General features: G+C 40.2%; 1 protein-coding gene across 4 annotated transcripts in view; it reads left to right on the top strand.

Moving 5' to 3' along the window:
- The first annotated feature begins 4,387 nt into the window (after positions 1-4,387).
- Positions 4,388-14,710, top strand: part of PDE6C (phosphodiesterase 6C) — a 47,069-nt gene continuing 36,746 nt past the window's right edge. For all 4 annotated transcript variants that reach the window (XM_083505849.1, XM_083505848.1, XM_083505851.1 and 1 more), the window contains exon 1: positions 4,388-5,029. In XM_083505849.1, coding sequence (XP_083361975.1) covers positions 4,550-5,029 — 480 coding nt within the window. In that variant the 5' untranslated portion in view covers positions 4,388-4,549. The remainder of the gene's footprint in view (positions 5,030-14,710) is intronic.

Raw genomic sequence — 14,710 nt, 5'->3', positions numbered from 1 at the left:
GGGGCTGGCCAGTGTGAGGAGGCACCTTTCTTTGGGGCAGCTCAGAGACCAGGACCAGCAGCTGCAGCTGTCCAAAGGACTCTTAAGGAGAGGGGAGAAGAGATGTGGATGAGGGAACACTCCCCAAAGGGTGAGGGGCTGCTGGCTCTGCAAGCAAAGGGTGACATAACTGGGTTCCTGAGCCCCACAGGGGTGCCACAGAAGGAATGTGGTTGGACAAGGAAGCCATGGACCCAAAAAGGTTGAAAACCTTTGCCTTAAGCTATTCCTAATTCTTCTCTAGCATAACCCTGGAAACATCCAATTTCCCCCTGCAAAAGCACTGCAGCCATTTTGGGCACTGCGATCTTACCCGATTTCGTGCCGAGATCTTGCCCTTTGGGGGGGGCAGCAATCCCATGTGGGTCACGTGACATATGTGGGAGCATGACTGGGAAGACACACATCCTGGTTTGGGGAAACTCAACATGTTGGAGGATATGCTGTAGTCAAGGTGTGAACACCTTTGCACAGAGTAAAAACACCCTGCTCTGATAATGCTCCTTGGAGTCTGCACAAAGACAAACAAATCTGACACTAATTAAGCTGTGTTGATGTGAAACGAGGTTGGGATGGGCCGATAGATAGCTGTGAAGTGCATGCAGAAAAGCACTGCATGAAACATACCTCTTCTCCAGCATTTCAAGATTGGTTTTGTTTTGGTTTTTTGTCTTTTTCATTGGACGCTTCTCCTGTTGTGTGTGTAAACCATGGGTAGGAAAACTAAGGCCCGGGGGCCAAATCTGGCCCATTCGCCTTCTAAATCCGGCCCATGGACGGTCCAGGAATCAGCGTTTTTTTACATGAGTAGAATGTGTCCTTTTATTTAAAATGCATCTCTGGATTATTTGTGGGGCATAGGAATTCGTTCACCCCCCCCCCATATAGTCCAGCCCCCCACAAGGTCTGAGGGACAGTGGACCGGCCCCCTGCTGAAAAAGTTTGCTGACCCCTGAACTCAGCCACTATTTCTCAGCCTAAGCCACTTCACAGGTGTGATATGCGATTAAAAAAGAGGCTGTAGATATATGCTGCCCTGAGCTCCTCTGAGGAATGACGGGATAAAATAATTGCTAGACTCCCTGCTTCAGTAGTTTAAGCCATGTACTGGGAAATCCTCCAGATATAAAAGGCTTTGTACATGTGCTCTAGCCTCAGCTGGGCCAAAAAGGAGGGCACAAGCTGACTGACCCACCCTCCTTTGGTTACAGGGTTACCTCAGGTTTAACCCAACCATTTGTTCAAGAGCCAAGAACGATGTTTTTCATGTTATCATACATTGGCTGAGAGAAAGGATGCTTCCTCCCTTCCTTGGGTTATCTCTTTTGAAATGAATGTTAACAGCTAGCTATGAATTTCTGATTTCTTTGTCATAACTTGCAGGATGTTAAGAATGTTCTGTGTGTGACAGAGAGAGATCATGGCCCATTAGAGAGAAGTGAATTGGAATCGAAACAGCCTACCTGTATGAAGGATTGGAGCCCATGACTTTTCTGTTTATACTTTTATGATTTGGTGGTAGGCTAGAATGAGGGATGGAAGAGAAATTTGATTCAATTCCCATTTAAGACAAACTCACCTAATAGACCTATAATATATAAATTTAATAAATAATAAATACAGTAATAATAGTAATTCACATTTTTCAAACCAAACTGAAACACAGCCGAAACACAACTGAAAGCGAAACACAGATTTTTCATATGGAATTTATTTGAAGGATTAAAAAAATTGCTGCAGAAATGTGGAGAACTAAATTTAATATCGGTAAAATGAGAAACTGAAACAAACAAACAAAAAAGAAGAAGAAGATAGACCACTTCATCCCTTTTTGGTACAGTCCACAAACTCTCAATTTCTTTTGAAAATCTCGAAGGATGAGCCACATCTTGAGGAATGAACTCCTGTTGCCATGACTACACTCAGATGTAAACACTAGGCTGAACAAGTGGAACCTTATAAATACCTTTGGCATTTACATGCTACTTGAATCTATTTTGAATAGCCACATGTCTGTCAGTTATCCTTCTTAGGAGTTTCCATGTACTGTAGGAGCTCAAAGATGGTGTATGGCTAAGAAGCATTCCATAAATAGTTGTGTTTGCTGTTGTAACTGCAAGCGTCAACAATATGTCATGCATGTTAAAATAACAAGACATGTGTATATCGAGATTATTTTGAAACAGCAACACAATAAAGAAAAATACTCTTAGTTCACCACAATCATAAACTCCAAAAGCATTTATATGGAAAACAGAATCAAGCATTTAAAACTAGCTTCTTCTTTTGTGCTGACCTGAAAACAAATACCTGTATACTCAAAGTGAGATTAAATTGTACACTTAAAAACATGTGTTACTGAAATATTTGATCATCACTCATGCTTATTTTATTTATATAACAAGTTTGATCAATGTAACTGTTGGGTGGATTTGTAGCTTGTTAATCTATCAAATACAGAGTGCTCACTAATGGCTCCTCTTCACCTTGTAAAAAAATGACAAGTGGGATGACGCAGGGTTCTGTCCTGGGCCCATTGATGTTCAACATCTTTATAAATGACTTGGATTAAGGCATTGGGGAGATGCTCATCAAATTTGCAGATAACACCAAACTGGGAGGGGTAGCCAATGCTCCAAAAGACAGAATTGGGATTCAAGATGACCTTAACAGAACTGGGCCAAAACCAGACCTTTTTTTTATGGTGCTTGTACTGTGTACCCTTGATGCCAGAGGAAGCCACCAGGGCTTAGGAATTTGCCTCTCCCACCTGCTTAAGTTTGATAAATAAATAGAGTTTATCTAATAAGCTTTTATTAATGTAAGAAAGGATCAAATGTACAAAGACCATTGCATTTCTCTGTGGAAAATAATTTGGGGGATTTTTTAGAAATATATCATAAACTGCCAGACTAAAAAAAATGTACTGAAATAAATTTTGATTTCTATATTACTTTCATGGGGTGGGATTCACCTGACAAACCCTCTCAACTGATGCTCCGTGCAAACTGTCTGCTTGCACAACAGGGCTCCCCAATCTTTTCTCCCCCTCCTGATATTGGCTGGGGGGGGGTGAGTAGGGGAAACCCCAGAAGAGCACATGGGGTGAGAGGAAAGGGGGATTGTTCTGGCTGGCAAGTTGATGTGCTTGTGCAGTTTGAATGTTCAACACAGTGCAGCAATGAATTCCACCCACTATACATAATCATGTGATAAAATTATCATCGGCGTTAACACAAAAAAGTTATTGTTATGATTATGACTATATTGTATGTGAAGCAGTTTATTAAGAGTTCATTTTATGATTTCTTTATTCAGTTCTTGCCTAATAATACAATGCATTTTAATAAAAAGAAGATTCTTTTTAAAGCATCATAAATATTTACTAATAATACTTAGGCAAGGATTAAGGTCGGAAATTACCTCATGATTGTTTGAACCAATGGGAGGTTTTTTCCTTAAAAGATGTTGGCCGTTAAAAAAGAGAAGAGAATTAGAGTTTGTTATTTCTTTTACAGAATTATCAATTAAAATCTATATTGTGATTCAAAACTCTTTTGGCTCACTTCTTCCTATACTAAAACAAACTGTACAGCCCACTCCTTTGCATGCCTTGTCTGAAGGGAAATTTATTAAGTTCAATGGCTTGTATTCCTAAGTTACACTCAGAGTACAGCCACTGAAATCAATGGGTCTAAATTAGTCATGGCCATTAATTTTAGGATTGCAGCCTAAAGCATTTTGCCTAGCTGTCTTGGATATTCAGGTTCACTGAGTTAAATCATCCCACCTTTGTGTAAATAATTTTAACGTTTGTTCCATTCTATACATTTGTACTACTGCAGTTATTGTTTCCAGAACTACCCAGTTTCCTAGCAAGAGAAAGCTTTCCCATACAATGAGTGGCTTCCTGGTGTGTTTCGTGTATCCAAGGTACAAGTATCTTTTATACTGAAGAGTGTCTGTGCATGTGCACAGGAGTGCACGTGTGGGCATGTGAAGTACTTATTTGCATACCTGTGGGGAGGGAGAGAGGCTTAAGTATTTCCCACATTGTACACCAAAGGAAATTTCTAATCCATTAAAGAAATAAAGAGCATAAAATACAAGCGCGAATATATGGGCACCCACTTACATGCACTTTTTTTTTTTACACCATTGCACAATCTAGGAACAGTTGGTTTAGTTTATCACTCTAAAATGTCTCCCTTTGGATTTATGAGCTAAGAGTGCTCAAGGGTTTAGTGTCCTGACATCTCTTTAATTAGCAGTCTCCTGGATCCTTCGCTAAGAAGACACTAAGCCAGCGGAGTGCTGTCAAATCTTAAGGATTTCAGAAGGTTGGAAAGCCACAGAGCAAGCCTACAGGTCTATAGCCTATGCCTATATTCTATACAGAATGTGCAATCTACCATTTTCCCCTTAGAAGCAAAGTTCGACTTTTGGCTGTGATTGCTGCTGCTTTGATGGTGATGGAGGTGTGAAGCGGCGAAAAAGCTACCGAGCAAAAATGGGTGAGATAAGTAAAGATGATGTCGAGAAATACCTGGAGAACAACCCACAGTTTGCCAAGGAGTATTATGACAAAAAACTGCGTGCGGAAGTAGTGGGAAGCGTCTTCAAAGTCAACCCTGGGGATGTAAAGGATGGAATCTCCTTCAAGGAAATGACAAAGCTGGAGGAATGTCAGGTGCTTTTTGAGCTGATGATGGAAATCCAGGAAGAAGCCAGCTCTGTGGAAAAGATAGTGCACAAAATCCTGCAAAGGATGGCACAGTTGCTGGCAGCTGACCGGTGTAGTATGTTTATTCAACGTTCCCGCAATGGTATTCCAGAAGTGGCTAGCAGGCTCATGGATGTCACCCCTACTTCCAAATATGAGAGCAATCTGGTGCCTCCTGAGAAAGAAGTCGTTTTTCCTCTGGACATTGGGATAGTTGGGTGGGTTGCTCATACCAAGAAGGTATTTAACATACCAGATGTAAAAAAGGTAAGTGAGAAAGCTTTTCTGGGTTTGGTGTAGGGCAACCTCTCCCCGCTCCCCTTTATGTGAAAGGCTAGTCAACATTGTGCCCTCCAGACACTGTCAGACTACAACTCCTATCTTCCCTGACACTCTGGCTGAGGTTGTGGTCCAAAACATATGGATGATACCAAATTGGCCACCCCAGTTTATAGTTTACGGGGCAAATGGAATGAAGGAATTACAGGACCGTTCCTTCAAGAGCCAAGCCCATATCTAGACATATTGTTGGAAATGTGGAGGGGGGAAGCTTTCAGTCAATTAACAAATTTCCCGTATTTACCCTGTGTGTTAAGAAAGTAAATGCAAACTTGGGAGTTGAACATCCAAACAGTGGCATTCGCATAGATAGCGAGGGAGAGATTCAGAGCTGATTTCAGCCACATGTGTGAAAACTATAGAGAGTTTTCAATCTCTCAGGAATAACCACCTTAAAATACCTTAAAAGGGAGAAACGCAGGGCTTTCTGCCTGATCCTCTGCAGAGTTAGACTTAGGTGTGCCTAACTCTGTTTTGGATTGGTCTGTTTAGTGGGTCACAAGTTGTGTAAGCTTAAAGTAGCCACCTCCACTCAACTGCTTTAATCTGGAGCAGTCCCAAAAACTTCAGTAGAGACTGAAATAAATGGGATGCAGACCTGCCAGAGGCGGGGCTAACACGAGGCTCTGCATCCAGTTTCAGGTATTGGGCGCCACTGAGAGCAGTACTGTTGCATGCCCCTCAAGTGTCCCAATTTTCCAGGGACAGTCCTGGAATTACAGAAGCCATCCCACAGAAGAATAGGGTGTCCCTATTTTCATTGGAAAAATGTTGGTGGGTATGCAGTTGGAAACAGGCTGATTGCAACTCCAAGGAACCATTCACTGCTGTGCCCTTATGCAGCTGCCATTTGTTTCAATGGACCTTGCACAAGAGAACTGTCTTGATGCCTTGTAACCTGGATTAAATAACAGTAAGGAGAGGACATACCAGATAGGCCTGTGTTCGATTATAGAATCAGACTGCTTTGGCTACAGGCTCATTATGACCTGTTTTGAAACTACTTTCCACAACCAAAAATATACCCAGATTTGAGGTAGGAAAGCTAATATACTTGTGAAATTTGAAATCATGCCATATAGCACCTGTCTCGGTATTTTGGTTCTGATTGCTGGACCCATTTTCTATGGCAAGCAATATTGTACTTACTGCCTGTTACCATCAACAGAGGCCTGTGTGGATAATCTTTTTAAATTCATAAAGCAGATTACAGGAGAAAAGATCGACAGGACCAGAGAATATGTGCATCTCATTAGACTAAGCACTGTTATTTTAATATTACTGAGTGACTGTTGCCGCTTGAAATATAGTATGCTCTACATTTCGGTACCAATGATATTTGGATATAATTAAGAAACAAATCAACCTAGGGGCATGGCCCAGTTAGATATCTCCTATTGAATTTAATGGAGCTAAACAGTTTTTTTGTATTTTTATCTTTGACTAGATTGTGCTCAAGTTTCTTTATAAAGCAGGAGAGGGATGAGGTGTGTTTTCTGTGTCATTTACATTTGCTAACGCAACATTCAGTTTTTCCTTTTTCTTTAGAATATTCTTACCGTAACTGGAAGTTCATAAAAGAGCAAAAAATAAAGTTTTGCTTGTCACTGACATTCTAAAATAAAATGGTAGCTGTATCATTTTATGATGTATAATTTATCATATAATTAAAACATGAAAATAGAGATTTTCATGTATTAATTATCCGTATTCATTCACAGTGGTTCTCAAACATGGAAAGCCAAATATTAACCCCAGCATCCATTACTTGAGGTTTTCTATTTGACTTCCATGTCTGGGAACTCTGCATGTAGTCTTGCATTCACTAGTACTTTAGTCTTACAATTTTGCTAGCTGTTTTTTTCTCAGTGCTATTTTTCTAGAAAAAGAGGTGCCGGAACTCACCACGAATACTTCCCTCCTTCTCTTAGAATAGCAATGGTGCCCACCTGAGAGGTGCCGGAACTGAGTTCCGGCTGAAAAAAGCCCTGAGATTCAGGGGACTGGTTAAATGAAAGAGTCAAAGGGCAGCCTTGACGGAACGTGGGGCTAAACACTCAAATGGAAACCGATATGGTGAACCTGCTCTGGAGTGGGGCGGCGAGATTCTTCTCAAACACCTCACTCAGAAATCCCATTGATGTCTCTGGGAAGTTACCTAAGGGAGGTCTTCAAATATGGGGCTTTAATCAGTAACATATCCATTGCTGTGGTTAATTATATTAGGAGTCCTCAGTGCTTCTACTTGAAATCCTTTAAACATTATTAAAACCCTATAGCATTACCGTCTTTGGAAATCTTTGAGGTTCCAGGTAGGGGATTATGAACTGCAACCAATTCCAAACAGATAAAATGGATGCAAATTCTAAAATGGCTGTCTTTAAAAGTTTCCTGACTAGCTGCCAGGGGTGCAAACTTGAATAAAATATTGCGGGGGCCCATGTAAGCCCTGCCCTGAATAATTGACCACATGATACAGTGCACACACACCATTTTAATGGGAATACCCATCAACTGTGGGGGAGCCCAGCCCCCTCAAATATTTTATTTTGGGGGCCAAGGCCCCCACAGCCCCTAGGAGTTGGCTCCTATGCTAGCTGCCAAGTCACAAGGAACTGAATCATACTTCTGAGCAGATATGTTGAAGACTGTACTGCAAATGGTCTTGATTACATGCAGCAACATACGTCTGGGTTTTCCTGGACATATCCGGCTGCAAAATGGCGTCTGGGCGGATTTTTGCTGAATTGGCAAAATGTCGAGGAAAACCCATATTTGGGAATATGGCAACCCTAATTAATGTCATTGATGAAATCCTTGGAGAGAACAGTATTGTCACTGCAGTAAATTCTATATTTTAACCAATCAGTTTCAGTACTTTTGCCCAACTTATTTCTTTCTTCTTTCAAATGAGAAGCTTGCAACTGAGCCAGGAGCAATTCCCTGAGGGGCCACTTTTGTTTGCCACTCATCAGCTCCCACAGAGGTGAGAGGTTGCCAGGGCAACTGACCTTGTCAGAAGGCCAGCTGAAAGGTCTGGATCTGTTGCCCACAACCTCTTCCTCTTCTCATTAATCTAGCAAAACTAAGAGCAAACCAGAGGTGTGAATTGGCACCAGGATAAGAGTAAAAGTTCATTTATGAGGCATTCCTAGGCCTATGTTTCTAAATATTGGTTGCCACACTTGCAATCATTTTCTTCTCTGTCAGAGTTAACAAGAGACTATGCTATTTTTTTCTAGAATTATTTCTCCTGTGGAAAAGGAGAAAAAAATGCAGTGGGAAAATATTCCTGAAATGTTCTGTCCTTTTCAAGATAGGCATTTTAGAACTTACAACTATTTTATCAGTTTGAATTCGGTTGTTTTTTCGGTTGTTTAAGCCCCTATTTTTACAAAGAGACTTGTGGCTCCTTTAAGACTAGCCTTCTCTAATTTGGTGCATGCCATGCTTTGGACTACATTTCCCATCATCCCCAACCAGGAGTGGGCTGGGAGTTGTAGTCCAAAACATAATGAGAGCATGGGGCTGAGGAAGACTGATAAAGACTAACATAGATATCGAGGCCTAAACTTTTGTGAGGGAAAGATAATCTCGTCAGAGGCATGAAGATTATCATATATGGCAGGTACCACAGCATTCTTTTGTTGCTTTTGTAGCAACAGACTAGCATGGCTACCACTTCGTAATTTCCCTGTTTTAAGAAATTACTTTAAGGAATTTTAAGTTAATATTTGGGGCAAGAGTTTTAGGGTGTTTGTGCATGGAAGATAGCCTAATGGAACCTTTCGGAATATGCGCTGCTCAGAAAAAAATAAATAAGCAAGGAAACAAACAATGTGTTGCCATTTCTCGCTATACACACAGAGAAAGACACACAGAGTGCATGCATTCCTATTGCAACTGTTACATGAAATGTGAAACAGCAAAGATACACCATTTATTATAGCGTAAACATTTTAAAGGCCACAGTCCGTTTCAGTATGGTTGCCTTCCTCCATGTCATTTTTCCGGCCTTGAAAACAAGCAAATGAAAAGCACAGCTATTTAAATAAATTCACAAGCCTCACTTCCGTATTTCTGCAAGGCAGTTATAGAATACTAATAAACATTTCAAACGTTAAAACTAATATATTAAGGAACCCGATTCAAGCATCTTTAAAGAGCTGAACAAATAAGAAACATAGCTGCAGCAAGATAAAATCCATTCTGAGAACATTTTAAAGGACCCGAGAAAATATAAAGGTAGGTAAAGACACAAAAGCAGGCAAACCTCCCTGAGGTAAATGTGAAGGGACAGCAGCATGATTGAAAAGGCCCTTTGCCCAATGGCTACCCATGTTACCTTAGAAGGCAGGCCACTGGAAGAAGCTGACATTATGTCAGGATTGAGCCACAGGAATTTCAAGTGAGACACAGAATTAATTAGATACAGGGTTTTTTTTCCAGCCAGAACTTTTGTCACTTCTCAGGTGGGTGCCTTGGCATTATAAGAGAACAAGAGAGGTAATCATGGTGAGTTCCAGTACCTCTTTTTCTAGAAAAATAGCACTGCTTAGATGGTTTTTAAAGAAATGTATAAAAAGGAAATATCTACTTGAAATGACACCTTTAGGGTTAAATAATTATTCATCCATTTAGTTGTTGTTTTTTAAAAAAGAAACATATTCATCATGTTGTGCTTTGAGCGGCTTACAGTGTCATTAAAATGCAAGGAGACCCATAAAATAGAAAAACGGTTACGTAAAACATTGTTTAGCTGTGTTTTATGATATTTACAGGTGTGGAGAGCATGTCATAGCCAATCAGTTAGCCATACCCTTTCCCCGGATATTACATTCCATTCCCACTCTCCCGTTTTCAAAATAGTCTGTGGCCACTGAGCATGCCTAGTCTTCATTGGGCTGCTTTGGGGGATCCGCCCTGCCCCCCGCTTTTAGGTGGTTATATAATTATTTTCCTATTTCTGAAAACCTTGGGATTCTCCAGAGCCTCCTGGTTCCTCTTTTTTGTGCATGGATAGTGCTGTTTTGACTTCCTGGGGATAAACAATCAAGAGAATGAATTTGTTTTTAAGACTTGCTGTTGCCAGTTTTATCCTTTCACTTCATGTAAATCCAATACTGTAATATACTTTTGATATGAGTCTCAAACCATTCTGGCTTTGTTTAATAAGCACAGAATTTCTAACCTTTTCTACTTTCTACCTGAAGCTAATGACTATTAGGCAGCGTTTCCTGGCACCGAAAACTGCACATCCCGTGTTTGCACCCACCATGCAGCTTTTAAGAGGCATGGGCTGCTTCCAGACGGGTGGCTCCTTGGGCTAATAAATCATTGCCCTTACTTTGTAAGCTGCAAGTGATTATATTATAGGGGATATTGCACTTTCCCCTGCATCTTCACCCTGCTATGTTCCATCCACACAAGTTAGCTTGAATAGCTAACTCTGGATAGGTTAGGCAAAGGTCCTATTTACCTGAGTGACCACTTGGAACATTCTGAGTGATCCTTAAAACACACACACAATTCTTTCATTAGCTCTAAGTGGTTATTCATTTAAGAGTGGTCTCCCATTACTACTCATATGTTTCTTCTTCAAACAGTTTAATGTTTCTGGTGGATCATAAAGGTTGATTGGAAATGTTTAATGTGGGGCACTGCTGAAATGCTGGTGACTGGAAAGGTTTTTTAGTGAGTTTTATGGGGCTGAATGCCTGGGCCTCCTTCTAATTCTTGGAATAGCCACACTGGTTTCCTGGTGAGGTGATAGCCTGGGCAATGGGCCATTAAGGAAACAAAGGAAGGGGTTCTGTGTGATACGGCAAACAGGTGGGATACGGCAAACTAGAAAGATAGAGAGTTGAAAGTTTGGGTTGAGGTGAGCTAGAAGCTGTAACATAAACTGTGGGTTGGGAAGCAGGCAGAGAGAGCCATGATTGATTTCTGTTTGAATACAAGGCTGCAGTTACAGGGGGAAGCGAGACCCTCTTAGGGTGTTAATGCTGTGACATCCTCTATTGTAGACACAGGTTGTATATAAGTGCAGTGCTTTTTTTCTGGGGGCGATGCAGGGGTATGCATGCCCCTAAACATTTTGTGAATCTTTGTACTTTTGTCCATTTGCTGTATTTATTTTCCCCAATTTGAACTATAAAATGGTGATTTTCTTGAGTCAAAATGAGAGTACCCCTAAACATTTTTTAAAGAAAAAAAGCACTGTATATGTGTAAATAAACCATATATCATAAAAACACCACAGTCTCTGTTGTAGCTCATTCTGAAGGAAATCTCGCACTGCTTGGAGACTGCTATGCAACAATAGCTTTCATTTAAGCAGTATTTTGCTAATATTTTAATATTAGTAAATAATATCTAAATAAAATATTCACATATATATAGAAAGAAAAGCATTTTAGCACTAATTAAAAGATGGATTTAAAATAAAAAAGAGCAGGGCTATAGAATTGTGACCACTGCAAAGATTAAGGTGAATAGGTTTACTTACCCGATATGTCAAGACCACTTTCTACCTTAAACTAATGACTAATGACCTCTTCAAAAAGACAGAAGGGTAGCACTAAAGGCATGTATATCTGTGAAGATTGTGCTAATCTACTCAAAAACATTGGACTTCCTCTGGTAAGAAAAAAATATGGAAGAAACGCTAGGGAAACATAGGTTTACAAAGAGCTGATAGCAGAGTGTGGACCTCCAGGAAAATGCAAGTGAACAAGGTGTGGAGATTCTATACCAAACATCTAGAATGGAAGCTTGATAGACCCATGTCAAGATGAAGGCAGGAACTCTAACGGAAAACAAAATATCAATAGAATTTGCCAAGTGGGTTGAAATATCCATTTTTAAAAACTGGAGATACGGTACTCCTTTCTTGGTGTTTATTTATCCTGAGATTACCTCCTTACAGTTACCAGTAAACGTGAAGAAGCACCTTGCCCTGACTAATGGTTCAGAGGGTTAAAGGAGAGGGGAAGATCTAGACCTTCATCAGTTAGCTTAGAAACAGCATCTGTTCCCTTCCCCCAACAGGGATTAGTAAGAGAGAGAGAGCGCTGTTGATCACAGGAGCTAATAGTGTTTAATCCTGGATTTAATAGTATCAGGCAAGAAGAAAGCAACCATGCCCACTGACCTAACAAATGGTTAGTCAAATGGGACAAATGAGTTGTTCAATTAGTTGTATTTCATTTCTACTGGAATAGACCTTGGCTGCAGTTAATGTTATCCTAGTACCTTCACACCAGGACTATTGAAAGAATACAGGTTGTTTAGTACCATTTAAATACAGTGGTACCTCAGGTTAAGTACTTAATTCTTTCTGGAGGTCTGTTCTTAACCTGAAGCACCACTTTAGCTAATGTGGCCTCCCGCTGCTGCTGCTGGAGCACGATTTCTGTTCTCCTTCTGAAGCAAAGTTCTTAACCCGAGGTAATATTTCTGGGTTAGCAGAGTCTGTAACCTGAAGCGTATGTAACCTGAAGCGTATGTAACCCAAGGTACCACTGTACAAGTATCTTCTAGCTGGTGATAGCATGCAAATATACAGACATTATATTAATCTGCAAGCAGCTACTCAAGTAATGGGACCTCAATGGAAGATTGTGGTATGCTTCCTCAAAATATGTACAGTTTTTGTAATATCTAGTTAGAAATAAAGAAAAGAAGAAAGGAAAAGAAGCATGAATTTGTCCATGAATGTGGATACCTTCAATGCCTAGTAGGGATGGAAGGATCTGTCAATTTCAGTTCTCACTGTTTTTCATTTTTCCAATCTTAAATTCAGGTCTCCACATTTCTGCAGCAGTCCTCTTGAAAATTCATCAACATTTTAGTGCAAATTTCTCCTCATAAACACTTTTCCTTTTTCAGTTTTGACTAATATTCACATTTTTGCAAGCAATTCCTCCTAATATAATGCATTTTATAGTCTTAGTTTCACTAATGTATTCATTTTTATGCACACTTTCCCCTAATATATGTGTATATTCTTTGGTTGGAGAACTGCACAGCAAATTCTGGATAAGTGTGAGTTTTGAAAGATGCCTGTGCTTTGGTTCTCATATTGTTTCAGAAAGTGCAAAATTGACAGATTCGCCTTTAACTGCAAACTGAATCAAATTCCTCCCCCATTCCTAATGCCTAGTTGTTGTTGTTTTTTTTAAATCTGCCCCAATATATCCTGTCTTCCTTTCAGGTTTCAGCCTCAATAGGAAGTCATGAGAAGTTATTATATCTGCATATATTTAAACAAATTAATATAATAAGTGTTAAAGAGCCTTTTCTCTCTGTCTCCTTCTGGAGATGCTAATCCTGACCTATACTTCAGTCAAGGAGAAATGAAGTAAGGAAGTTGTATATATACATACCAGGAATGCTTCTCTGTATTAATGCATATTCTGTTATGCAGTTAACAATATGTGGGTTAGTATTTTTCATCTTTAGACTTTTAATCAAGGCCTTTTAAAATTAGTTTATTCTGAATTTTGTTAGAATCTGTTGCTTGATAATGGTCTGGTTTGTTTGATAATGATAAGCCAGCTGCAAAACATAAGTCTCCCTGACTGGCTTGGAAAGAGAAGTTGCCAGGGTAATAGTGGGTGATGCTGTAAGCGGAAAGGCTAGCAGTTGTTTTTTGCAAGTGGTTCTGGGAGGGTAAAAGTGGGCAGAGCGCCATGCTGAGGAGAACAAGCTATAACAATGAGGCCCAGGCAGCATAGCTGATACCTCTGCTTGTAGGTTCAAGCTTCTTGCGCTTAGGAGAGCAATAAAAGACTTTCTTGTGAAGTGAATGCTGGGAACTCTCTCCATCTAGAGTCTAGACTCAGGTTGTAAATATGTGTATATAAACCATATTTCATAAAAACACCATAGCCTCTGCTGTGCCTAATTGTCCAAAAGGAAATACAGCCCTTTGTAAGCCCTGGGAACTCCCTGGAATTTTGTCATCGCTTGGCAGAGATTGGGGGTGGCGTGTAACAATGTATATACCGTATTTCACCACATACTGGTTGCCACTGCGTAATAGTCCCTCCCCCCATTTTCAGACCCCGAAAAATGTCCCAGAGCATTCCCCACATAATAGTTGCAGGGGTAAGCTGCAGCTCATGCTGCAGGATACCCCAGCCAAGAAGGGGAAGCAGCAGGTGAGCAACCACCTCCACTGCCTGCCTGTGGCCCCTTCCTCCATCTGGTAATTCACTGCATAATGGTGACACACACCTTTTCGGAAAGGTAAAATCGGCACAAAAAACATGACCATTACGCAGTGAAATATGGTAAATCCAGTGAAATTAGTATAGTAGTACCTGAAAGACCACCTGCCTCAGAACAAACCTGTAAAATAATTCAGATTATCTGAGGAAATTCTACTCATGGCACCATACACTTCAGAGTATCGCACAGTGATGACCTAAATACAGATTTTATGCTACTGCCCCTATCATACCTTGGAAGCAGCAACCATCAATTGTCTCAGACATCTTGTAAAGACTTATATTTGTCTCAGACATCTTGTAAAGCCCTATGTTTTATTTGCTTTTTTATACTGCTGTTTAACTGATTTTAGATTGTATTTTTCTTTTAATGATG

This window comes from Podarcis liolepis (genome assembly GCF_965112155.1).
Source record: "Podarcis liolepis genome assembly, chromosome: 5".
Lineage (NCBI taxonomy): Eukaryota > Metazoa > Chordata > Lepidosauria > Squamata > Lacertidae > Podarcis > Podarcis liolepis.
Note: the sequence above shows the minus strand (reverse complement) of the source record. Positions and strands in the feature narration are given on the sequence as shown.